Source organism: Besnoitia besnoiti, chromosome X (genome assembly GCF_002563875.1).
Source record: "Besnoitia besnoiti strain Bb-Ger1 chromosome X, whole genome shotgun sequence".
Classification (NCBI taxonomy): domain Eukaryota; phylum Apicomplexa; class Conoidasida; order Eucoccidiorida; family Sarcocystidae; genus Besnoitia; species Besnoitia besnoiti.
The window spans coordinates 1,566,549-1,587,808 of record NC_042365.1 but is presented as its reverse complement, the minus strand read 5'-3'; the positions used below and the strand labels follow the sequence as shown (position 1 = coordinate 1,587,808).

Sequence of the window (21,260 nt, the reverse complement as noted above, 5' to 3'; positions counted from 1 at the left end):
TATATATATGAATATACACATATATATTTATGTGCGTGACGTAGGCGCTCGCGGTGAGCGGCGCGTAGGTGAGCCGCGGCTGCCGCGCGAAGACCGACGACAGTCGGTTAAGACGCCACGCCTCGTGAGAAAGCCTGCGGCCGCTGTGCGACCGATCGGGCAGAGAGGGGCAAGGCGCTGCTGCAGCTTGATTTCCTGCGGCATGCATACGAAGCAGCCCGAAGCAAGCCAGACAGCGCAGACGTTGCAGCAATGTGCAGCCCGGCGTGCGTTGGCAGACGCCATGACTGCGAATGTCGGGGCGGGTTTTAGGAAGAAGAAAGCGAGTCACTCCGCAGGACGCGCAGACAGCGCTCGCTCCTGAAGGAGACACGCCGCGTTTTTCTCGACAGCTTGGTTCGATTTTGCAATCTGTTTGGATCACACTTCGTTTACGATCACATCAAGGAAGCGAAGGAAGCCTCTAGAATCCAGATAGACATCGAACACTTTTGCTACAGTCAGTCGTACTGCTGGCGCAGCTGCATCCAAAGCTCAGGCTTCCACGTTGCATGCGAGCTTTGCCCCTTCTTCCGCTTCAGCTTCTCCTTTTCCTTCACGGTCATCGCCTTCCGCTTCTCTGTACCAGCAGACAACACGCACGGGGCGGTATCGAATACATACGGAGTCAGAGATAAGTCGATAGACGGACGCACGAAAGAACTAAACCGTAGACTGACACCTCTGCCTCCTTCGCCTCACCTCCGGATTTGGCTTCGTTATCCTCTTCGTCCTGCGCCACCGCGTCGGCGCCCTTCCTGTACCCGCCTCGGCCTTCAATGCCGACGAGCGGGACGTGCCATGTTTTGCCGATCGGCAGCCCGACGTAAACTTGCTGAGCTGAAGAAGAAAGAAAGAAACAAAGCCGCTCAAACTGTTAGGTATGACGGACGCCCTCTGCGCACACGGGGGCTCCACTGCGGACGCGCAGAGACGATAATTCTGCCTCGTGAACGGCTCAGGCGTGTGGGAGCAAGAGATGCAGACCGCTAAACAGAGGATCGCGCGAGATAGTTACGAGGCGCATAGAGACGTCGCTCGCGGAGTGCGAAAGCATACAGAATACACATGTATGGAATGGGGCTGGGGGGGGGAGGGGGGGGGGGAGGCTATGTGTCGGGGGGCACGTGAAGACCTTCCCCCGGCGTACGTTTTTTGTTTGCATTTTCGATCTTTTGCCGGCGGCGCTCTCGGCGGCTGAGGCCGTCTCCGGCCGGCCCTCCTGCAGAGACGTGCGTGAGTTCTTCGGGGCGTTGCATCGCGCGTTTTTCGTGTGCCTCGCGGCGCTCTGTCTCCTCTCGCACGCGCTCAGCCATCAAGTCGATTTCCGTTACTGTGGACATTCGCAGAACAAAAAGCTAGAAGATGGATACCCTTGAAGAAAGCGGCGAAAAACGTCGTCGAGAAGGGTGGCGTAAACGAAAGTGCGTGGACTGAGAGAGAAGCGAAGACGACGGAAAACAGTCAGCACGCGACAAGACTAGCGACGGCGACGACGCACTTCTCCTGCTGCAGGGGTTTACTGGGAAAAACGCCTGGAGTTACGTCTGAATGGATGCATGCATCTATGCAGACTGTGCTCCATATTACACACACGTGTATTTATATATATACAATCATATATATATTCGTAGGTAGCGGGGTAACGCCTTCCCCTTCGGCGTAGATGCGCAGGTGCAAGCCGTGCTGCGGCGGTTAGACGCTCCCGAAATTTCTGCAGCACAGCTTTACGCTGCACACCTGGGCAAGGCAGCTGGACGCCTGGAGAGACTCCGTTGTTAGAGCCACTCTCTGGCTGTCGTGCCCGCTTTTTCCGCTCAAGGCGGCGCTGCCGGCCTTCCGCGACGACGGCCGCGAGATCGAAGAAGCTCTCGTCGTCAGATTTTGTGGCGGGCGCGGCTTCACCATCCTGTGCGTCTGTTTGCTCGCTCTGACACCCGTCGTCGGCTTCCTTCGCAGGCGCCGCAGACGTAGTTTCCTCGTCAGAAGACGAGTAGCCGTCGATCTGACGCTGGAGCGCCACCAGGTCGTCAGCCATTTGAAAAATCCGGAAGACGCGAGCAAGACAGTCGCGCAGAGCCGGCTCAGACGACGCGCGATCGGAGAAATTAACCGATACGCAGGTGGAACACGAAACAGAAGCAGACGTGACGAGGGAAAGCGCAGGCATGCACGCAGCCGCAGCGGTGACTCCCGCCGCGCGAACAGAAATGATGGAAAAAACGGGAATGCCGGCCTCCGGGGTAGATTTACCGCGGATCTGGCAAACTTAGGAAACCAACAATAGTTCAGGAAAACGGTGAAAAAGGGAGAAACCGTAAGAAGAACCGTGGAAATGCTCGCGGCAGCTCAAGTCGCAGGAGAGGAATTTCGCACTCGCCGTTGCACATGCAGATAGACACGCAGACCAGGCCTGCATGAGTGTGCCGGGCAAGTCACAGAACAGCATTCCGGCTCTAGCAAGACAAGAAAAACAATCTCAGAACGAAAACGAAGTGGTAGTAGTAGAAAACCAAGGGGGAAGGAGTGAAGTGGCGCGACGACAACAAATTCCGCTCACTCTGGTCACTCTGGGCAGTCTGATTGAGCATGCGGTGTGCATGCGGCGAAAGACACGGCGAGGAGGAGCCGGCAAAGCATCGTGAAGCTACTCGTCATATTTCTGTCTTTCTGGAGTTTTTACTGGCATTCGCAATGGCCGGACACTTTTTATGTCTGCCGAATACACAGAAGCGGGAGCACCAGTCGGGCGGGGCCTGTAAGCTTGCTACTCCATAGCGCTTTGTTTTGAAATGGCTTTCCAGCTGCGACAAAAAACAGTCTAAATGCTGCGTACAGAGCAAATATCCGAGGAGTCACGGGAGGCACGCTCTCGCCTACCTGCACGATCACGTCTACTCGCCCAACAGAGATCAGGTATTCGCTCTATGAACTGCGTGCGGAATTCGAGTCTAGCACCTCGCGAGGCCAAAAGACCGACGGTTGGAAGAACGTCTTCCCGATTAACACTTCCCCCTCAGTCTAGCGTTAGGATGAACTTCAGCCAATTCGTGACATTCTCCTCTGTGTGCACCCTTCGAAGGATCCCTGAAACAAGACGGGTAGCAATGAGGTCCGCTCATCTGCGCGACATCGCGCGACTTCTCGACGGCGCTCAGCGGGGAAAATGCAACCGCAGTGGCGAGTGGCTTGTTTCTCCCGTGCGCGCTGAGGGTGTCGCTTGACGGGTTCGCGAACATTTAGGTTTGCGTGTCAAGTTCTAGTAATTTCCTATTCTGAGTCTGCCGCTTCCGCTTGTTCGCGGCCCTGTGGTGAGGCTCCAGTCTCTGCAAAGACTCGCTAGTGGTGAGCAGCTGCCTGGGTGCGTTTCGCTTCACTCGTCAGCCACTGAGCGATCGCAAGGCGTGTCTCACACAGTCGCTCCACGGAGCTGACTTCACGTGTAAGGGGCTGTTAGAAAACTGCGTGGTCACGAAAAAAGATTGATTCCTTGGATGACAAAGGCGGGCGCGATCACTGACACCACGCACCACAAAACAAGCTCACTGAAACCAAGAGCGTAGACAGTCTGTCTCTATCCTAGGTCTTGTGCGTGGCTCACGTGTGATATAAAATTGAAAACGCGCTGGTCAGCCGGTGTCTGGCGGCCTCTGGGAAGCGCCGTCGTCTACAGAAGCACAGCGGTGTGTCCGCACCACGGCGCGCACAAACAGGGCGGATACTCCCCTAAAAGTGCAGCAACTTATCAAGAGGGGCGTGCCCTCGGCATGAAAGAACTCGCCCCGATGCTTGCGTGGAAACAAAACAGCTGGACCTAAAAAAATCGATTCTTTGATGGGCGCGCCCCCCCGCCCCTCCCCCCCCTCACGCCCGCCGGCCGCATGCATGGCGCCTTCGCTGTACACGGCGCCGGGGCTCTTCCCCGAGCTGCTGCGCATACACAAGCCAAATAAGCGCGTGGCTTTCCGCAGAGACAGGTTCGCTCCCTGCCTGCTGGAGCAGGCCGACTGTCTCGTTTCTCGTGTTGCCCCCCCCCCCCCCCCCCGTTGCCCCCTCCCTCCCCCTAGGCCGCCGAGTCGAGCACGCGTTTAGGGCCCTGCCCCTAAGTCGTCCGTCGCGCCGCAGTCCCGTCTCCGCTGCAATCTCCACTGGTTTACCTGTCTCACCATGACTTCTGCGAGTTGCTTGTCGGTTTTTATTTCGTCGGGAGAGCACTCGCCGATTTTCCAGCCCTTCCACATGAGCCAGACGCGGTCGCAGGTCCGCAGCGAAGCCACGTGGTGCGCGACGATAAACACAGTGCAGTGTGCAAAGACGCGACGGATGAGCTGCGGAATCGGGGTAAACCCCGTGTGGGAGCTGTACTGGCGCATGGCGGGCGCCGCGCGCGCGCTTGCGGCACTGGACTGACGCTGGGGGCCGTCGCCCTCGCCGTCGCGAATCGACCGCGACCGCGTCTCTTCGGCCTCCGCGTGGAGCTGCCCCAAGGTCTCCGCGGGAGGCTCATCGACGAGGATGAGGCGATACGACGCTGCGCGAAGAACCAATCGGGCGAGCGCGAGGTAGCGCAGCTGGACGTCGGAGAGCGGGTGGGAGGACGCCGGCTCCTCGGATCGCTCTGACGCAAAGGAGGAACCTCGCCGAGAGAGGCCGTCCCGCTCTGCTCCCCCCCCCAGACTGACAGACGAGCGGATGAGGCTCCTGCGCCGCAGCACAGGGCCCTCGGGGCTGATCATCCGCGCCTTGCTGCGCGCCCCTTTCTCGTCCGCACTCTCCAGTTCCAGCTGCACAGCCTCGTCCGGCGCGACGACTGTGTCGAGCTGCTTCCCGCCAGGCAGAAACTGAATCACCGCCGAGATGCCCACTTCGTCTAGCGCCGCCCACAACTCATCGTCGGTGTGTTGACGCTGAACAAACGCAGTCGAAACGCGAGAAAACGCGGTTGCGAGAGGGGGGGGAGAGAGAATCGCAGGTCAAGCGACACGCGTGAAGCATTCGGCGCGCACAGGCACAGGGGGGGCTGCCTGGTCGTGTCATTCGGTTCTTCACTGGACGCGTCACATCCTGAGTGAAAAGCGGCCTCCCTTCCCAAGTCACGCGGGTCTCCTCCTGCTGCTCAGCCCTCTCGGAGTGCCCTCCAACCAGGCATGGAGGACGCGGCACACATGCAGGAAGCCCTGCGCCCAGCCCACTCAGCCAGAAAGGATAGAAAGCCGGCTCGGGCCCTAAACCCTAAGCCCTAGACCCGCGGCCTAGAGTCCCCCGGCGTGAAGGGGTGCTGCGGTCAGCCAGCTGGCAGCATGCAACCGAGGTTGTCGAGTCTTCGAAAATAAGGGAAAGTCACTCTCCCTAACTGACTCCCATGTGCATGCAGGCACGTCCACGAAAAAAAATGCACGCAGTCAAAGCCTGGCGCACAGACCTTCTCTTCCCAAATTGCTATGCACGAGTGAGAAATCTGAGCAGAGAGTGTCGGAGGCTCACCCGCGGGTCCATAACGTCGCGAACCGTCATGCCTTTGAAGACAACCGGGTTCTGCGGCAGGACGCCGACGACTTGCTTCAGGACTTGCTTCGGCAGGCAGTCGATGCGGATACCATCCAGAAGAATAGCGCCTCTGTAGCACGGTACGAGGCCCGTCAACGCTTGCAGCAGCGTTGACTTGCCTGAGAAAGACGACAAAACACCCCACACAAGGCATGGATGTCGGCCGCCCTCGTGTAAAACTTCTGCCCTCCCCCCCCCCCCCCCCCCCCCCCCCCCCCCCCCCCCCCCCCCCCCCCCCCGCGCACGCCCTTTCGGGCCGCGCCCAGCAACCACTGATTTTACGACGTCACACAAAGCGCTTTCAGACTAATTTGGAATATACAATGCCGCCTCGTTGGATCGGCTCTAGCGCCCCGAGAGATAGCGTGCGAGTAAATAAGCCGGCGAGTCCATGAACCCGCGCACAAGACGGATGGACATGCAGGCACGACTGAACACAAGAGGAACGCTAGAGCAACACTTCTAGAGACAGAGGACCTCACCGCTTCAGTCTGCATTATTTGGTGTATGTTTTTATCATGCTCTCATATGCACGCTAAAAGCTGGTCTCTGCATGCAGTGACTCCTTGCTCGGACTTGGAGAGTTCTCCTGTCGCAGGACTTCACGAGGCATTGAAACCGGGCCTCTTCCGGCTACCATGAACCCGTTTTCGTTTTCGATTTTTCCAGCTTTCTCTCGTACCTGAGCCCGTTCGGCCGACGACCCCGACGTGGTGCGTGGCGCCTACGCGCGCAGAGAGTCGGTGGAGGCTGGGGGAGAGGAAGATCGCTTCGTCGCCGCGTTTCAGGTCCTCGACGGCGTTCTGGATCTCGCGGACTTGTCTGCCCATTTCTTTCTCGGTGGCGGGGTGACCTTGCAGAAAGGGCAACGTGGCGTCAGCCTCATCGTCCGCAGAGTCCGCTGCCTTGCCGTCGCGCGCGCGGGCGGCCTCCAGCCGCGCCTCGAGGCTCTCGCGCAGCTGCCTCACGTACTGGAACCCGGGGCGCCGGTAGCGGATGTCGACTTCGACAAGCTGCAGGCCTTTGCGCTGCAGCGGCAAGAAAGGAAACGCCGAGTCTGACGCGCTGCTTTGAGCGAACGAGCTCCTTCCACTCGTCTGCCGCGACCGCCCCGCCGCGGGCGGCGTGGAAGTCCCAGGCGTGCTGGAGGAGGACGACAGCGAGTCCGTGTGGGTCGACGACGGCTGCAGCCCCGAATCCCACACCGCGACCGTGTCCGGGGTCATCTTCCCTGTGCAAGAAATGTACTCCTAAAGGCAAAGACACCACATACATACATACATACGTACATACAAATACACACATATCTACATATGTATATACATGCGATTGCTGCTGACTCGAGCATGCACACAAGAGAAGTCGCACAAGGACGGTATCCCAAGCATCCCGCAGAGGGAAAGCGCCTAAAAGCAATCCCTCTGCTGTAGGTCTGCGGCTCAGCAGCGACAAACTCTCCCACATACAGTCCGCGGTCAGGGGGCGGTCACTCGCACAGCATGCCTCCGCTCCGAAATCGCGCCAGCTGGGCTGCCTGCTCTGCGTGCTGACGAATCGCCATGGCGACGAGAGGACGCTCTGCGCGCTAAGCGACTGGAGCTCCGCAACTCTCGTGCGTAAAGCTGAAGATAGCTCTCTCTCCGGCGCGCCGTCTCGTCGCGCGCGACTGGCTTCTTCGCGTAGCCCCCTACACTCAAACCGCCCTTCCGCGCGGCAGGCTGAGAAACTCACGTGCACGCGCTCGACAGAACACATTTCTTTCTCGAGGTGTGCGTAGTGGATCAGGAGACGCCGCAGGGAGGAGGCGACCGACAGCGAGTAAGAGAGGGCCAGCCCCAAGTACCCGGCGTGCGCGGACGAGCTGCTGGAGCCTCCCGCGACGGGCGCCAGCGCCGGCAGCTGCACGTATGCCACCGCGCGGGGGACGATCGCGTTCAGCACCGCCAGCGGGAAGGTGAGAAGCTGCAGGCGGATAGATGCCCAGGAGCTCGAGCTGCGAAAAACAGTCTCTCAGGACAAGCGCGTGGACGCGTGTTGAGACAAAACCCGCGCCCACCCGCGCACCGCGGTCGCTCGTCGCCAGTGAACTCACTCTCCCGTGTGCAAATACGCACTTACACATATGTGTATGTGCAATATACATATATGTGCAGATACCTAGGCGTGGCAATATGCATGAATCTGCGTATCACGTCTCAGGCCCAAAGTTGCCAAATGCGCGGGCTCCCCCCGAGCTGACCTCCAGGCCGGAGCCCGCGAACCTCTTCGCGCGTCTCTTTCGCTAGCGCACTACCCCCTCCGTCCCTCCCCCCCCCCCCCACCTCTCCGCCCCCGAGTCTGAACTTCCCTCCGATCGTCTCACGTGCAAATCCTGGCGTCGTCCAGCTCCGTAGATGTTGCCAACTCTGCCCGTCACGCGGAAAAAAGTTAGCTTACCCCCAGTGCAGCATTTTGGTGCGCTGCGAGTTTTCGACTTGATCGAGGTTTTTCTCGCAAACGACGCGCTTCCGGCGCAGAGCGAAGATGGTGTCGCGGCCGCTCAGGCACTCGCTGAAGGATGAGCAGAGCGGAGAAAACGAGATCAGCGACGCGCGCTGAACTTCGCGGCATGTCGCGCGGTAGTACCGAAAGACGAGGTAGTAGACGCCCAGCAGCAGAATGGGGAGCACCGGCAGCGCCCAGAAGGTGGTGACCGCCAGCACGCCGAGCTGCAGATACAAAACGAAAAAGAAACATGCACACAGATGTGCTGGGCACATCGGAGGTGTGGACATGAATTGGGAGGGGCGCTGGGAGAGTCGCCGGCACCGGCCTCGGCTGCGCGCTCGGCGGAAGCGATCACGAAAAGACCCCTCCGAGAGAACCCGAAACCGAGCCGAATCGCGTCATTCTCAGATTCTGAGAGTGATCCCCCGTCCTGTCAGGAGAAATTCGCGGTTTAAGAATATCGGTGTAGCAGCTAGAAGACGGAACTACCGGATCTTTGACAGCACACCAAGCCTCAGCGCAGATCGGTCCGATCTAGAGGCAATACCCGAGCTCATTTCTCTGCATTACTCTGCTATGACTATTATAGCTGCAATTCCTACGTGTACCAAGATTTCGTCGACGCTGGGAACTGGTCACGGAGACGAAACTGGCCTTCGCTACAGCGGACAGTCTGCCTGTCTCCTTCGTCCCGTCTGGGCGCTTACGCCGAGCACGCAGTTCAGGAAGGCGCCAAGCACGAGGCCCATGCGCTTGAAGATGCCCGCGTCAACGATCGCGATGTCGGTGGAGAGGCGATTCAGAATGCGGCCTATCGGGTTCTGATCGTAGAACCAGAGCGGCGCAGTGCAAATCACGTTCAGCAGCCTATTGTGCATCAGCCGCGCGGCGTTAAGCGAGCCCTTCGCGCCCGCCAGCTTCATCAGCAGCTCGAAGAGGACGTTCGCCGACGCCAACCTGCAAAGGGGAAAAAAAACGAGTTCCTGAAGCGCTGCCGAAGCCGATCGGAGGTTCGCCTCGCCTCCCATGGTTGAGCACGCACGGACATGAGTGTGAAAATGTAAAAATGCACCTAGGCTCATCAGTGTGTGAGAGAGAGCATGACTGGTGAGGCGATACATGTATACCATAAAAAGGAAATGTCCTCATGGAGAGGCGCTGCTACGGCTGGGAGCCGCAAGGCGTGTGTCTCCGCTGCGCAAACGAGACGCCACGGCGATGAATTCGGTATTTTTCGAACTGCTGCGTCACGGCGCAGAGGCCAACACAACGCCAGCGAGTCGTCAGGCCTTCCGCCGGAGACACATGCCGCGGATCTACAGAGGCAGGCACCTACGTTTGGCCGGTTTGAGCAGTCTGCACGCGCGTGTGCTGTGGGAATTTCAGCCTATCCCCAGTCGAGTGAAGGGCGGCAACGCAGAGACTCGCAACGAAGGCCAGAGGGTGAAGAACATACGAGCCGTAAGGCCAGTCCCGAACCCTGAACCCTCGAGCGCCCGACGCAGGGCAGCTTACCCGACGTAGAACCAGAGGTAGAAGGCGTTTGAGAGGTTTGCGCCGATGCCGTGGCGCTCGCTGGGGGGTTTGCCGCCGTCGCCCATCATCCGCTCGTCGCCGTAGAGCGCGCCGGCGGCCTGTTTCTCGGCCTCGGTGATTTTTTTTTCTTCCGAGCGGACGCTTCCCATGCCCTCCATCGTCTGCTCTGTCGGCTTCTCCTTCGCCGCGTAGGGTGGGCGGCTCGCAGGCGTGCGGCCCGTCCACTGCGCGATCCAGAGGTCACTCGCAAAGTCCGTGCCCACCGCCGCGGCGTACAGCAGGAAAAAGGCGATCGTCACCAAGACGCCGACGCGGCGCAGGTACCTGCAGAGAAGACGAAACGCAGATGCGAGCACCGAGGCAGGTGTTGACGGAAGCATGCGGCGACGCAGGAAGCGCGAGGCCAACGCGCGGAGGGGGAAAAAGACAGATCTTCCTGAGAGTGCACGCGATGAGAGGGAGCTGTAAGGAAAGACCGTTCTTACGCGGCGCAAACGCCCCCTCCCCCTCCAGAGGCCTTCGAGTGCACAAACACGCAGCTGATGCTGCAGACACGAGGTCAGGCAACCGGCAACTCCCCGGTCTGCAGAGAGACTGCGGAAGGGCGCGTCGATGATGAGAGTTGGGGAAACGCGCGCCCTTGCATCAGGCAGAGTCCACAGACAGACAGGCAAAAGCAGATATCTGTGCATATGTCTGCGCAGACAGAGGAGGCTTCGGGATATCCGCACGAGGCCCGCAGACTGCGCGTGCCCTGCGTTCTGAGGCCTGCGTACCAGGTGTAGGAGACGAGTTTGACCTGGCCGCTGGCCTCCTGTTCATTCACCATGAGGCTTTTCAGCATGTCGTCGACTTCCTTCTTGCCCTCGGCAGCCTCGCCTTCAGGCGACGGAGTCGAGAAGGAACTGGGCTCCAGTTCCAACCCGCGGAGCATGCCTTCGATAGTTTCCTCTTGAGACGTTGCGTCGCCGGCATCTTCGTTCGACGCATTCTTCCCCGTCCCTGGCGCCGCAGCTGCACCGACCCCGGGCGGCGCGCTCTCGCGCATGCGGTCGCGGAAGTCGTGGATGGCGCCCCTCCAGACGATTTGGCCATCGAGGAGACAGCAGATCGACATGCGCACGTGAGCGTCGCCCGCAGCGGCATCCGTCTCTCCCCCCCCGTTCATCTGTTCAACGAGCCCCGAGAGCGACTGCTCACTGGCGCCGACGATCACCGCCGCGTCCCCCAGGAGGCCCTGGGGCCCAAAGAGGTTCGCGAAGATCCGCCCCGCCACGTAGGGATCGAGCGAGTTGAAGGTCTCGTCGAAGCACAGCAGATGCGAGACTTCTTCTGCGGTGGCAGACAGCTCTCGCGCCTCGCTGCAGCCAGCACCGCCGGCGGCTCCCTCGCGCGCGGGCGCCTGCGCCTCGGAGCCGCCCTCGGGGTTCTCGCCTGCGCGCAGAAGGAGCCGCAGCTCCGCAGCGAGCTCGCCCTTGCGGCGGGCAAGCTGGGCGGCGACGGAGGCGGCCTGCGCCCGCGCCCGCGCTCGGTACGCGAGGCTGACGTAGATCGCCCGCGCCATGGTGATCCGCATGCGCTGTCCGCCGCTGAGGTCGGCGCCGCCCTCGTCGATGAAGCGCCCGTCGCCCCCAGGCCAGGACTCGAAGTCGAGGTGCAGCTCGCAGGCCTGCACCACGCGCCGGTAGAGCTCTTCGTCCAGCTCCTGATTGAAAACGATGTTCTCCTTGATGGTGCCGATCTGCAGCCACGGCTCCTGGGCGATGTAGCCGATCGGTGGCGTGTCGTCCGTCGTCAGCGACTTGCTGTAGGCGGTCGCGCACGCCGTCCCCGCGCTGGGCTCCGCCGCGCCCGCCTTCGCGTCTCTCAGCGAGACGCCGAGGGCGGCCTTGATGAACATCGAACCCTGGACCAGCTGGAGTTCCCTCTGCTGCAGCAGCGCATGCAGGACTGAAGACTTCCCGCAGCCTGGCGGTCCAGTCAAGAGCAGCAGCTCGCCGCGCCGCAGGCGAAACGAAAGGTCGCAAAGCGTCGGCGCGCCGACGGATGAGGCGTCGGGGGGGGGAAGCAGGAAGACCTGCGGCAGACGCGAGAGCGCCGCGGGCGATTCCGCGCCGCCGCGGGCCTCTGGAGTCCCGCAGGTCTGCTGCGAAAAGTCAAAGACCTGAGCCGGCGCGGGGAACGGCGGCGGCGGAGAAAATGGCGACGTCGTGTGCGGCAGCCAGGCGAACGACGCCGAAGAAAAAATCACCTCAACCTCGGGATCGCTCTCCAAAGCTCTGCAAAACGCAGGCAAACAGAGACAGAAAAGAGAAAACGACGTGATTTCCGCGGAGGCGCGAGGCTGGCATGCCGAGCGGCACGTGAGGGCGACAGAAAGAAGTCCCGACGACGCAGACGGAAAGGGGCGCTGCTCGCTCGCCTCCTGTTCCGCGGCAGCGAGGAGGAAGGCTTTCGGTGCCTCACAGGCTGTCTGCGACAGTGTACGGCGGCCACCAACTGTGAGAGCTCGCGCTTGAACCGACAGATCCCGAAAAAACGCAAGAGATGAATAGATCGGCTGACACAGGCACGGATTCGAAGCTGCGTCCCTTCAACATACTGCTGCAGGCGTCGATTTGTTGGACCGCTTTCCTCAGAGTCGCTCAAACTTACTCAAGCATGTCCGCTGCAGCCGCTCGCACGCCTGGGGAAATGAGGAGTCTGTCGCGCCCTCCCTTTCGCAGGAGGCCTTCAGCCTCCGCCCACAGCAGCGGCGAGTCTTCGTCGTCGCCTCCCGCGCTTAGCTTGATTTTGTCGCCCGTGCGCCGCCCGCTGTTTCGCGGACTTCCAGACTCCAAGCGAGTCGCGTCGTTCGCGAATGGGGGCGGAAGAGGCCGCGCCCGCGGCGTCGGCGGAAAAAAGCAATTCTGAATGCGCGCGAGCGAAATGTATGCCTCGATGACGCTGTTCACGGCGTAGGGAAAGTCCGTGATGGGACCGATGAAGTTGTCCAGCAGATGAATCACGGGAATCGCTAGCTCGGGGCGCAGGCGAAACCTCTGAAAACCAGAAACGAGGGCGTGCGAAACAAAAGGCGACACAGATGCGTCTCCTCAAAGAACCCAGGCCCGCAGGCTCGAACGCAAAAACAGAATGCCGCTTCTAGGCTGCAACAAGCCGAATCGCCTTCCGCTCACACGGCTGGAGGCAAAACTCCGGCACGACACACACACTGGCGTCCCAGCTGGTGCGACAGACTCAAGAAACCGAATGCGTCTTCGCAGTCAGGCGAGAGCGGGTTCATCCCGCCAAGAGCTATTTACAAGCTCCCGACCCACGGGAAGCTGGAAAGACGCCTTCTGTCGTTCGCGTGCGGCTGGAGGCTGAGCGCAGTAATCTATGAGACGGCCATCGAGCTAAACCCTAAACCGAAGACGAGTCGACAGCCCGACTCGAGAGCTCACCGGAGCATTGATGAAGGGCAACGCGTAGGCGATGAAGGTTGCAACAGACATCGCCATTGCTGCAGACAACAGGGGGGGACGTGCATGCGCGGATCACTCACTTTAGCGGATGCGACACAGGCACCGCAAGCGCGGGCCTTCCTCAGGCGCGCGGCCGCGCTCAACATACTAACCCCAGCCGCGCAGTCAGAATCGCATAAAACCCTGGAGTTCACACGTGGATTTTCCAGCGGGTGGAGGGGGGGAGCAAACCCTTCCTCACAGAATTGTGTCGGCTCTGCGCAAACTCATTTGTGTCGACGCGCATCAAAAGAGACGGCCTAGGCTCTCGTGGAAATGCCATGGTCGGTTAGAGAGCGCGCGGCGTTTCTGAGAGACGGTGTGGCGAGCTGCACTGTGGTCGATAGATGCCCCCCTGTTGGAGGCGGGCTTCAGAGCCTGCTGCGTCTTGAGAGAGAGGCGGCCGGCAGGTACCTGCGGAAGAGCTGAGCCACGTCGAGGCGGCGGAGATGTACATGCGCCGGGTTCGTTGCTGCATCTCGAGGTCTCGGAAGCGCTTGATGTTGAACTCTGCAATGTCCTCCCAGCCGAGCAGGCGCAGCGTCCGCATGCATGAGAGCGCCTCGTGGCTTTTATCCAAGCGAATGTCCCGAAAGATCTGGAAGCCGAAAGGCACCCGAGACAGCAGGCGCGGAAACTGAACCCCGGTTCATGAGCCGCGCGGTCCAACCTGGTCGTGCGCGCCCTAGCGGCCTTTTTCGTGACGTCTACCGGCGCCGTAAGCGTACGCCCGCGCGTAAGGTCTCCCCTACGAGCTGTTTCGCGTGAAGCTCTGTTTCTCTCGTCGCTACAGTCTCGGGTTCAGGCCCTCTCGCGCGCAATATCTTGTCAAGCTGAGAACTGAAGCCTCTGCGCAGGTCACCTCTGGTCACCTGCTCGGTACCGATTCAGACACACGGTTAGGAGTTCTTCCAACCGGCAACCCGTCCGCGCAAGTACCGGCCTCCGCAGAGGCTCCGAGAGAGCCCCTGCGTGCAGCGAACTGCTGCAGAGATGGAATCTCCAGGGGGTGTATATGCTTAACTGTCTCTCCCGCGTGGAGGGGCTCGAGAGGCATCCCAGCTGCGCACTTGGCGGAAGGCAGCAGCGCAGAGACAGGCTCAAGGTGACATTCAGTGGCTGCTTACCATGTACTTTGTCTTCATGCTCGCGTTGATGATTTCCAGTCCCGTAGTCACCACCGTAATGACCAAGACTGCGATGAGCCCAGGAACCTCCGCGGCGACGCCGACCTGTTTCGCGCAGAGAAAGTGAGAGCGAGATGAGAGGAGACTTCTGCGCGAGGGAACGCGGTCGGCGCAAAAGAATCTCGCGCCAGTCATATCAACCCTGCCCCGGCGGTGACTGTGGCACCTTTTGACAAGACACTCCGTCTTTTGTGTGGAACCGAAACCACATCAGTGCCGCATTTCTCTCGAGGAAGCCACGCACGAGCTGGAAACGGGGGGTTCGGTGCTCAAAGCAGCTACCAAAGCCCTACGTGCTCAAAAAGCGCGGAGAAAGCGATTGACGTCCTCCTCAGACAGATATCAGACGCCGCGGCTGAACACCAGGGCGGTACTGAAGACAGCGCACGAATGCGCGCACGTTGGCAGGTGGAGGGGTCTGCTCAGGCATATAACATGTATTCTCTTACCCTTATGATGCGGTCGCTGAGGGATGGGTGTCAACTGTCTTTAGCTAAGCAGGATCCCAAGGTAATCTAGGGCTCAGCGCAGCCCAGCAGACGCGTAGACTTCGCCCGCCCCTAGAGCATGCCTAAACTGACAGACCTGCGCTAGACAAAAGGCCCCTGCGAGAGGGCAACCATCTTGCGTATTGAACTTACTTGCATGTAGAGCATGACGGCAGCCAAGCCGATGCGCACGGGGAGCATGGCGACGTCAACGAAGGTGAAGATGAGGGACGCGAGAGAAGGAATGTCGACGAACATGAGGTTGAAGACGTTGCCTTGGAATCCGCGCGAAGCCTCTTTGTCTTGCTTGTTCGTCATTTTTTTGCGTTCGCCTCCCCCCCCTGCGGCGGCCGTGCGTTCTCCTAGCCCTGCCAGGGTACCGGCGCGCGTCCCCGCGGCCTCCGCCTCCAAGTCTTCCTCCTCCTCGCGAAGGGATTCACGCAGAATAACAGCGGGCGGCGCGACGGCGTCCGGCTGAATCACCTTCTTGAACAGAGCCGTGAGGAGGCAGATTTCCACGCGCATATACACGCGGCAGGTATAGAAGTCAATCGCAGTCTCCACAAACATCTGAACAAGTTGAACTACGGAAATCAGGGACCCAATCACCAAGGCTGCAAAAACCAGAGACACATCAGCGCAACATGGGACAGTCAACTCCCTCAGTCAGGAAGGCGCAAGCACGCTACGCCGCTGTCCGCCGCGCAAGAAGCAAGCATGCAGCAGCAAACTCCGGGTTCAAGCTCAAAGCGTGAACGTGGTAGAGGCGATCGCGTGTGCGCGACTCGGGTCGCGCGTCCGCTCGCAGCCTCCAGCTGCAAAAAACTGCGCCTTTGTGAACCGACGCATGAGCATGAGTGGTGTGATCGACCCGCAGAGGCTGAGCTCCTCCATTCGCCCTTCAAGGGCACTTTGAAACGTTGTCTTTTATCTTGACTCCGCTGGCCTCGCAAGTCTGAGCTTCACGTGCTTCGGATATTCTACACGCTAACATCTTTCTCGACTCCTTAACCCCGGTGATCCCGTGAAATTAACTGCAGGAAACTCAACTGTCTGCTCATCAGCTAATCTTTTCCGCGGTTGCTTTCAGTCTAGCTGCTGCGGCGTGGAAGGCAGGGCCCCGTCCGCACCGGCGTTGAGGCGGCGCGGACGGGGCCCTGCTGCGGTTTTCTTTTCTCCGCTCCTTTTCTCCATCCAGGTGCGAAAAGTGCTGCCGAGATGCATCATACGCGTGACTTACTTCGCTGAAGTCCAGCAGCGTCGACGCCATCCTGCTGCAGGAGTCTCTTGAGGAAGTAGGTGTTGAGGAATCCGAAGCCGTCTCGAATGATATACACGAAGAAAATCCAGAGCAGCATCCACCTGAATACGCGCCACAGCGCCCGGATGACCGAGGGCTGGCGTTTGCCCTGTGCCGCGAAGTTTTCCTCGTCCGTCAGGCTGCGAGCCATGTAGGCCGACCAATAGCGCACATCATCGGATTCCCCCAGCGGAGGCAGGTCCTCAGGGCGCACGCTGTTTCGCATGCACCTTGAGATCACCGGGTTGACCCACGTGAAGAGGAGCTTGCCAAAAAATCCGGTGGACTCGAAGCTGCCAGGTCTCGCCTTGCCCTTCCCCCGGCCGTAAAACGGCTTCCGCCCCCCCCTCCCTGCCCCGCCGGTCTCTCCGCAGCTCCCGTGGTCCCCCATTGTGGGACTTGCGCGGCTTGCATGGCGGTTCCCTGCATCCGGCGAAGAATCTGAAGGGTTCTCTTGGCGGGGCTCTCCGCCGTCTTCGCGACCTGGGGCCATGGGCAGAAAACGGTGTCAAACGCGGTCCGGGGACTGCGTTCCCACTCGCCCGCTGTGCGTTCGAGCCAGAGTCAGCCAAGCCTTCGAAACGGTCTTTTCATGGTGGCTCAGTTCATCAGGTTTTTGCGTCAATGAGACAGGGACGAAAACGAGCGAAAAATCTTGATCAAGGCTGATGCGAGAGACGTGAGCAGCGAGCTGGAGAACGTCGAATTATCCGCTTGTCTAGCGAGGGCGCCGCGGGACGAAGCGAGTCAGCGAAGAGACACGTTAGAAGCTGAGTACCGGAAAAGATAGGGGAGGAGATTTACGACTCAGAAACGGATTAACAGTCCGCCAATACCAGCGTCGCTGGCAGAACGGGCGGCTAGTTGGCTACTGCCTCTCGACAAGACACCGTAGTTCACTCAAATTTGTAGAACTGAAGCAGCAGCGTCAAGCAGGGCCGAGGCGTGAGCAGCGAGACGAAGAACCTCTTTAGACAGGAAATCGGGCGAAGGAGAAGAGCGTATTCAATCGCGAGACGAAATGTAGAAAACAACAGACCCCGCACGCGCGGGAAAAGCAGCCAGAAGAGGCGAGGCTAGGTCGCGGCTTGCGGCCCGCGTTACGGAAAACCCGAAAAGACGTTCAGGGAAGGAGCAGCCCTCGTAAAACGTCCATGTCTTTTGTTGCTAAATGGACGGTGCGCAAAGGGATTCTTTGAATGTCTTTCAGCGCTGAAAGACGTGGTGTAAACTGCATGGTTCTAGCCTCCTGGCTACGCTCCAGAACGCGCAGCCGCCTGGAGTCGCTGTGTGTCTTGCAGGGGCGCTAACTGATTCGCGGGAGACGCCAGTCGATAGCAATTTTGTCCTCTTCTTCCTTTCTTCTGGCCACATATAGAAAGACTTCTTGTTTTCTTCCCGTGGTTGCTGCGCGCGTACACTAGTCGCTCTGGCAATGCCAGGCGTGCACGACTCGGAAGAGTGTCTGCCATTGTGGGTGATGCAAAAGCACAGCAGCCGCCAGCCTTGCGAGGAGAACGGACTTTAGGCTTCGATGCCACGAGGAAGTGGGGTACCGCGTAATAGGTGTTCAGTGGATCGATCTTACTTGCTGTTGAGTCACAAGCATAATTTGGCGGCTTCCATTCCCACACAGCGTGGTGGGGTCCCGCAGCCGCTGCAGGCTTCCGTCCTGCACGAGTCGTTTGTTTGGCTTTGCAGCAAAGTGAGAGAGCGGCAGCACAAGCTTTTGCAGACAGACTTGCCGAAGCCTAGTGCCTTTTAGCAATTGTTCGCTGCCTTTGAAGCGAGCTGCGCAAAGTCCTACTGGCGGAGAACAGAGAGGTCGGGGTTGGTATTGTAATGTCCGGGTTCGCTGTTCATTCACCCAACAGAATTCCGCGGAGAGTTCGAGTACTGTGTTCCCTCCTCTGCTGAGTGCGGCAGTAAGCAAGCAAGAGTGGCTTTCGATAGCTTCAATGGTAAGCACTGTTCTGAAAAGAGAAAAACAAAGGTTCGAGACGCCCGACCCAGTCTTGAAGCCAAACGCTATTTCGTCAATCCCGAGGTGCCTGTACTGCGGGAGAACCTCATACAAGCGATACCGGACACGCAGCCATAGACTGCTCATGAGGATTCTTGATTTTCGCGCGATTCGGAAGGTCTCGCTTGTAGACGTTGGCTCAGTAGACAAAACTTTGCATCGAGCGCCTCGGGCTGTCCCGCTGGGTTATGCGTGTTGGCGCTGCTCCCGTGTCAGATATCCGGCAGTAGATATCTTCACAATCTGAAACAAATCCTGAGTCTTAGCACCCGTTCTTCACTACAGTCAAAGATTGTCAATCTCCAGTTCAACAGCGTGCAACAGGACTCGACCATGACGAGCCCCAGCGGGTATGAACTCCCGCCCCATACCGCGAATAGAACGACGCATCAAATGGTCCTCTCCTCCTTCCTAGCAGTATTGTCGCACCCGATAAAAAAGTCGGTAGTCAGAAGGGGCCTCATGTCAGCATGCCACCAGCCTAAAGAGTGAAGCCGGTGTGCCATAGATCGCTGCAGATCCACCATTCGTGGCGCAGCATCTACTACTGACGGCAAGGTTCCGTGGGGGGCAGGAGTGGCGAACGATATGCCTGAATGTACCACGCATACCTACGAAGTGGCATATGCAGGAGGCAGGGCGAAAGCTCGTCTTAGCGGCCCGTGACGGGGAACTTCGAGACTGCAAGGAGCTGCTGAAGCTGCTGCCGGCAATCGACTTTGCAGAACCGCCGGTGAGGCAGTGTACTGCGGCGACATACGATGTGGAGGAGTCGTGCTATCCTGGCTTGTATTTCTAATGGTAAAGGGACATTCAAGTCCAGTCGGGATTATTCATAATCCAGAACCGCCTTTCGCTTCTTTGTTGAGCATAATTGACCACGGGTCGCTCAGGGGGAAGAGGGAGTACAGCTGCTTGCGCCTTCACGCCACCTGGGAATCGGGCTTGACGTCAGCATATCAGCAACAAAAGCATACCCCCGTGCCGGTGGCGCTTCAGGGGCCTTTCGGGAGGCAAGGTGGACAGGTCCTCCAAGGAGAAGCTCTGCCTGCACAGCCTCCGCGGTAAAATGTGCAGACCGAAATAGGCATATATAAGAAGTCGCATCAGTGGTGTTGTCCTCCTGCGCAGCTGACGCGGACAGCATTTTGGCATGCCGCATGGAAAGGTCATGAGTCCGTCTGCCGTCTGCTGCTTGAAAAAGGTGCTGCCATCAACCACCAAGACTTCGAAGGCAGGACACCTTTACACGAGGCAGCCTACCATGGCCACGCACACATCGTCAAGTTCTTGCTCGAGAATGACGCGGCCATTGACATGCCCGATGCGGTGAGGTTGATGCCCGCCCTGCACGAAGGACCGAATATGCCGAGGAGAGCGGCCCGTATGCTGAACAACAAAACCATAACGTGTGTTCACCCGTACTGCGCAAAATGTTGCACGTCTGATGTCTAAACGTTTAGCTATGTCAGCTGGCATGCTCTCTGAAGCATCCACACTATTTCGTCGTCTACCGAGCAGGTACGCACCGGCATCCGCCGGTTTGATTATCCCCCCTACCGAAGGACAAGGCCAACTTTCTACACTTGTGGGCTATTCGGTAGGGTAAAGCAGCGGCACTGTTTTCAAAAGTGTGAATCCAGTTGTGGTTGAGCAACAGGCCGGAGAGACTCCGTTGATGCGGGCGGTTCGTGGTAGACGAATCGAGGTGAGCGCCTTTCCCTGTCCTTGAGAGCCCTGCACTGGCGTTGCGGAGACCTGAAGGCCTGCAGTACGGGAGCCCTTGGCGGTCTGTGGTCTATCAATAAACTGTAGTTCAGCAGCGCAGCGAGCATGCGTTCAGAGCTGCAATCCGACTGTGGCACTGTTAAGGTTCTGATGTGCATCGTTAAGGTTGTCGAAATTCTCTTGAAAAATGGAGCGAAGACCAACATCGTCACACCGGTAAGTTTTGAGAACTGCCTAGGAACGATTTCACGGGTCCACATCACTGCAGCACGGCATCGAGGAGCCGAACTCATGCAGCTCTGATAAGTTCCAAGAAAAACCTCGTACTACGTTAGTGCGCTGTTGCTACATGCGGCAGAGCACGTCAAACAGGTATCAGTGTCACAGACAAGGACCGCTGCATGTGGCTTCGTTTCATCCCCGAGCTCAGGACGAGCTGACCTCCTTCCACCTGGCAGCCTTTGAGGGGCAACCCGAGCTCGCCAAGTGCCTCTTCTACAGAGGGTCCTGGCGGAACCGTTTTTCTCTCCAAGAGAGGATCGAGGCCGGACGGGTTAGACAGTCGTTGGCTGACCAGTCATCGCTTTCCGACTCGCAAGCCACACTGGAAGGCAATGGCGTTGCCGAAGCGACAGACGCGGCCGACGATCCCGTTGAGACGGAGAGTTTGGAGGAAGTGCCGACTCCCCAACCGGAGATAGACGAAGAAAAAGAGCAAGATGCAGTTCCTTCTGAAGCCTCAAGTCCGCGTTCTTCGTGCTTCGGAGCTTTCGACGACCCATTAAGGAACGGCGAAGACGAATTTGCACAAAGGTCAATTCACTCTGAAGACTCTTTCGATAACGATGTCCCAGAGGTGGAAGCAAAGAAAGACATCGTGGCCTCCGGAGTAGAATCGGAAGAAGGAGAAACAGAGGATACCAGAGACCCCCGGGCTAGGATTGAGCCGGAAAGCAGTGAAGATGGGGACAGAGAAGACGCCGTAGCCATGGACTAATAAAGGTCGCATGCATCGATTTCTTTCGGTAGGCGGCTGCGTTGCTTGCACCTGCTCACGTGTAGTTGCTGTTTCACCCCTTTTACTTGTCCATAGTGGAGTTTTCTGCGTTACCTGACGTGGTGGGAACAGCACTGCAACTCAGCCCCGTGGTGGCAGTGTACGCTGGTAGCTGTCGGAGTTATGGTCTGCGGATTCGTCGGCCCTTATACTATGAATCCTTGCTCAACCGTGCATTCATTCCATCCGTGCAGTCATACAAAAACTATGCAGGCAGAAAACAGTGAATGAAATGAAGGTACACTTTGTTCACACTTGGAATGAGTCGATACGTAGTTCACCGGACGCCGACAGCTGGAAGCGTCACACACGCTAAATGAAAAGTCAGCGAACACCGATCGGACAATGCGCAGCTGCTGCTG

General features: G+C 58.9%; 3 protein-coding genes across 3 annotated transcripts; 1 reads left to right on the top strand and 2 right to left on the bottom strand.

The window, feature by feature from the left end:
* Positions 1 to 500: 500 nt before the first annotated feature.
* BESB_017770 (uncharacterized protein) lies at positions 501 to 2,077 on the bottom strand (the record flags this gene model as incomplete). The annotated part of the gene is made up of 4 exons (XM_029360492.1): positions 501 to 619; positions 742 to 879; positions 1,190 to 1,372; positions 1,780 to 2,077. The coding sequence occupies 4 exons, from the start codon at positions 2,075 to 2,077 to the stop codon at positions 501 to 503; spliced, it is 738 nt and encodes a 245-aa protein (XP_029216468.1).
* Positions 2,078 to 4,127: 2,050 nt separating this feature from the next.
* On the bottom strand, positions 4,128 to 16,583 carry BESB_017760 (ABC transporter transmembrane region domain-containing protein; the record flags this gene model as incomplete). The annotated part of the gene is made up of 14 exons (XM_029360491.1): positions 4,128 to 4,946; positions 5,524 to 5,705; positions 6,269 to 6,836; positions 7,318 to 7,579; positions 8,023 to 8,294; positions 8,781 to 9,030; positions 9,589 to 9,933; positions 10,386 to 11,888; positions 12,265 to 12,650; positions 13,056 to 13,114; positions 13,530 to 13,713; positions 14,243 to 14,347; positions 14,944 to 15,404; positions 16,031 to 16,583. 14 exons carry the CDS (start codon positions 16,581 to 16,583, stop codon positions 4,128 to 4,130), a joined length of 5,949 nt encoding a protein of 1,982 aa, XP_029216467.1.
* A 2,155-nt stretch (positions 16,584 to 18,738) lies between these two features.
* Positions 18,739 to 20,838, top strand: BESB_017750 (ankyrin repeat-containing protein; the record flags this gene model as incomplete). Its single annotated transcript, XM_029360490.1, has 5 exons — positions 18,739 to 18,846; positions 19,245 to 19,442; positions 19,774 to 19,821; positions 20,007 to 20,057; positions 20,272 to 20,838. 5 exons carry the CDS (start codon positions 18,739 to 18,741, stop codon positions 20,836 to 20,838), a joined length of 972 nt encoding a protein of 323 aa, XP_029216466.1.
* Positions 20,839 to 21,260: the final 422 nt, after the last annotated feature.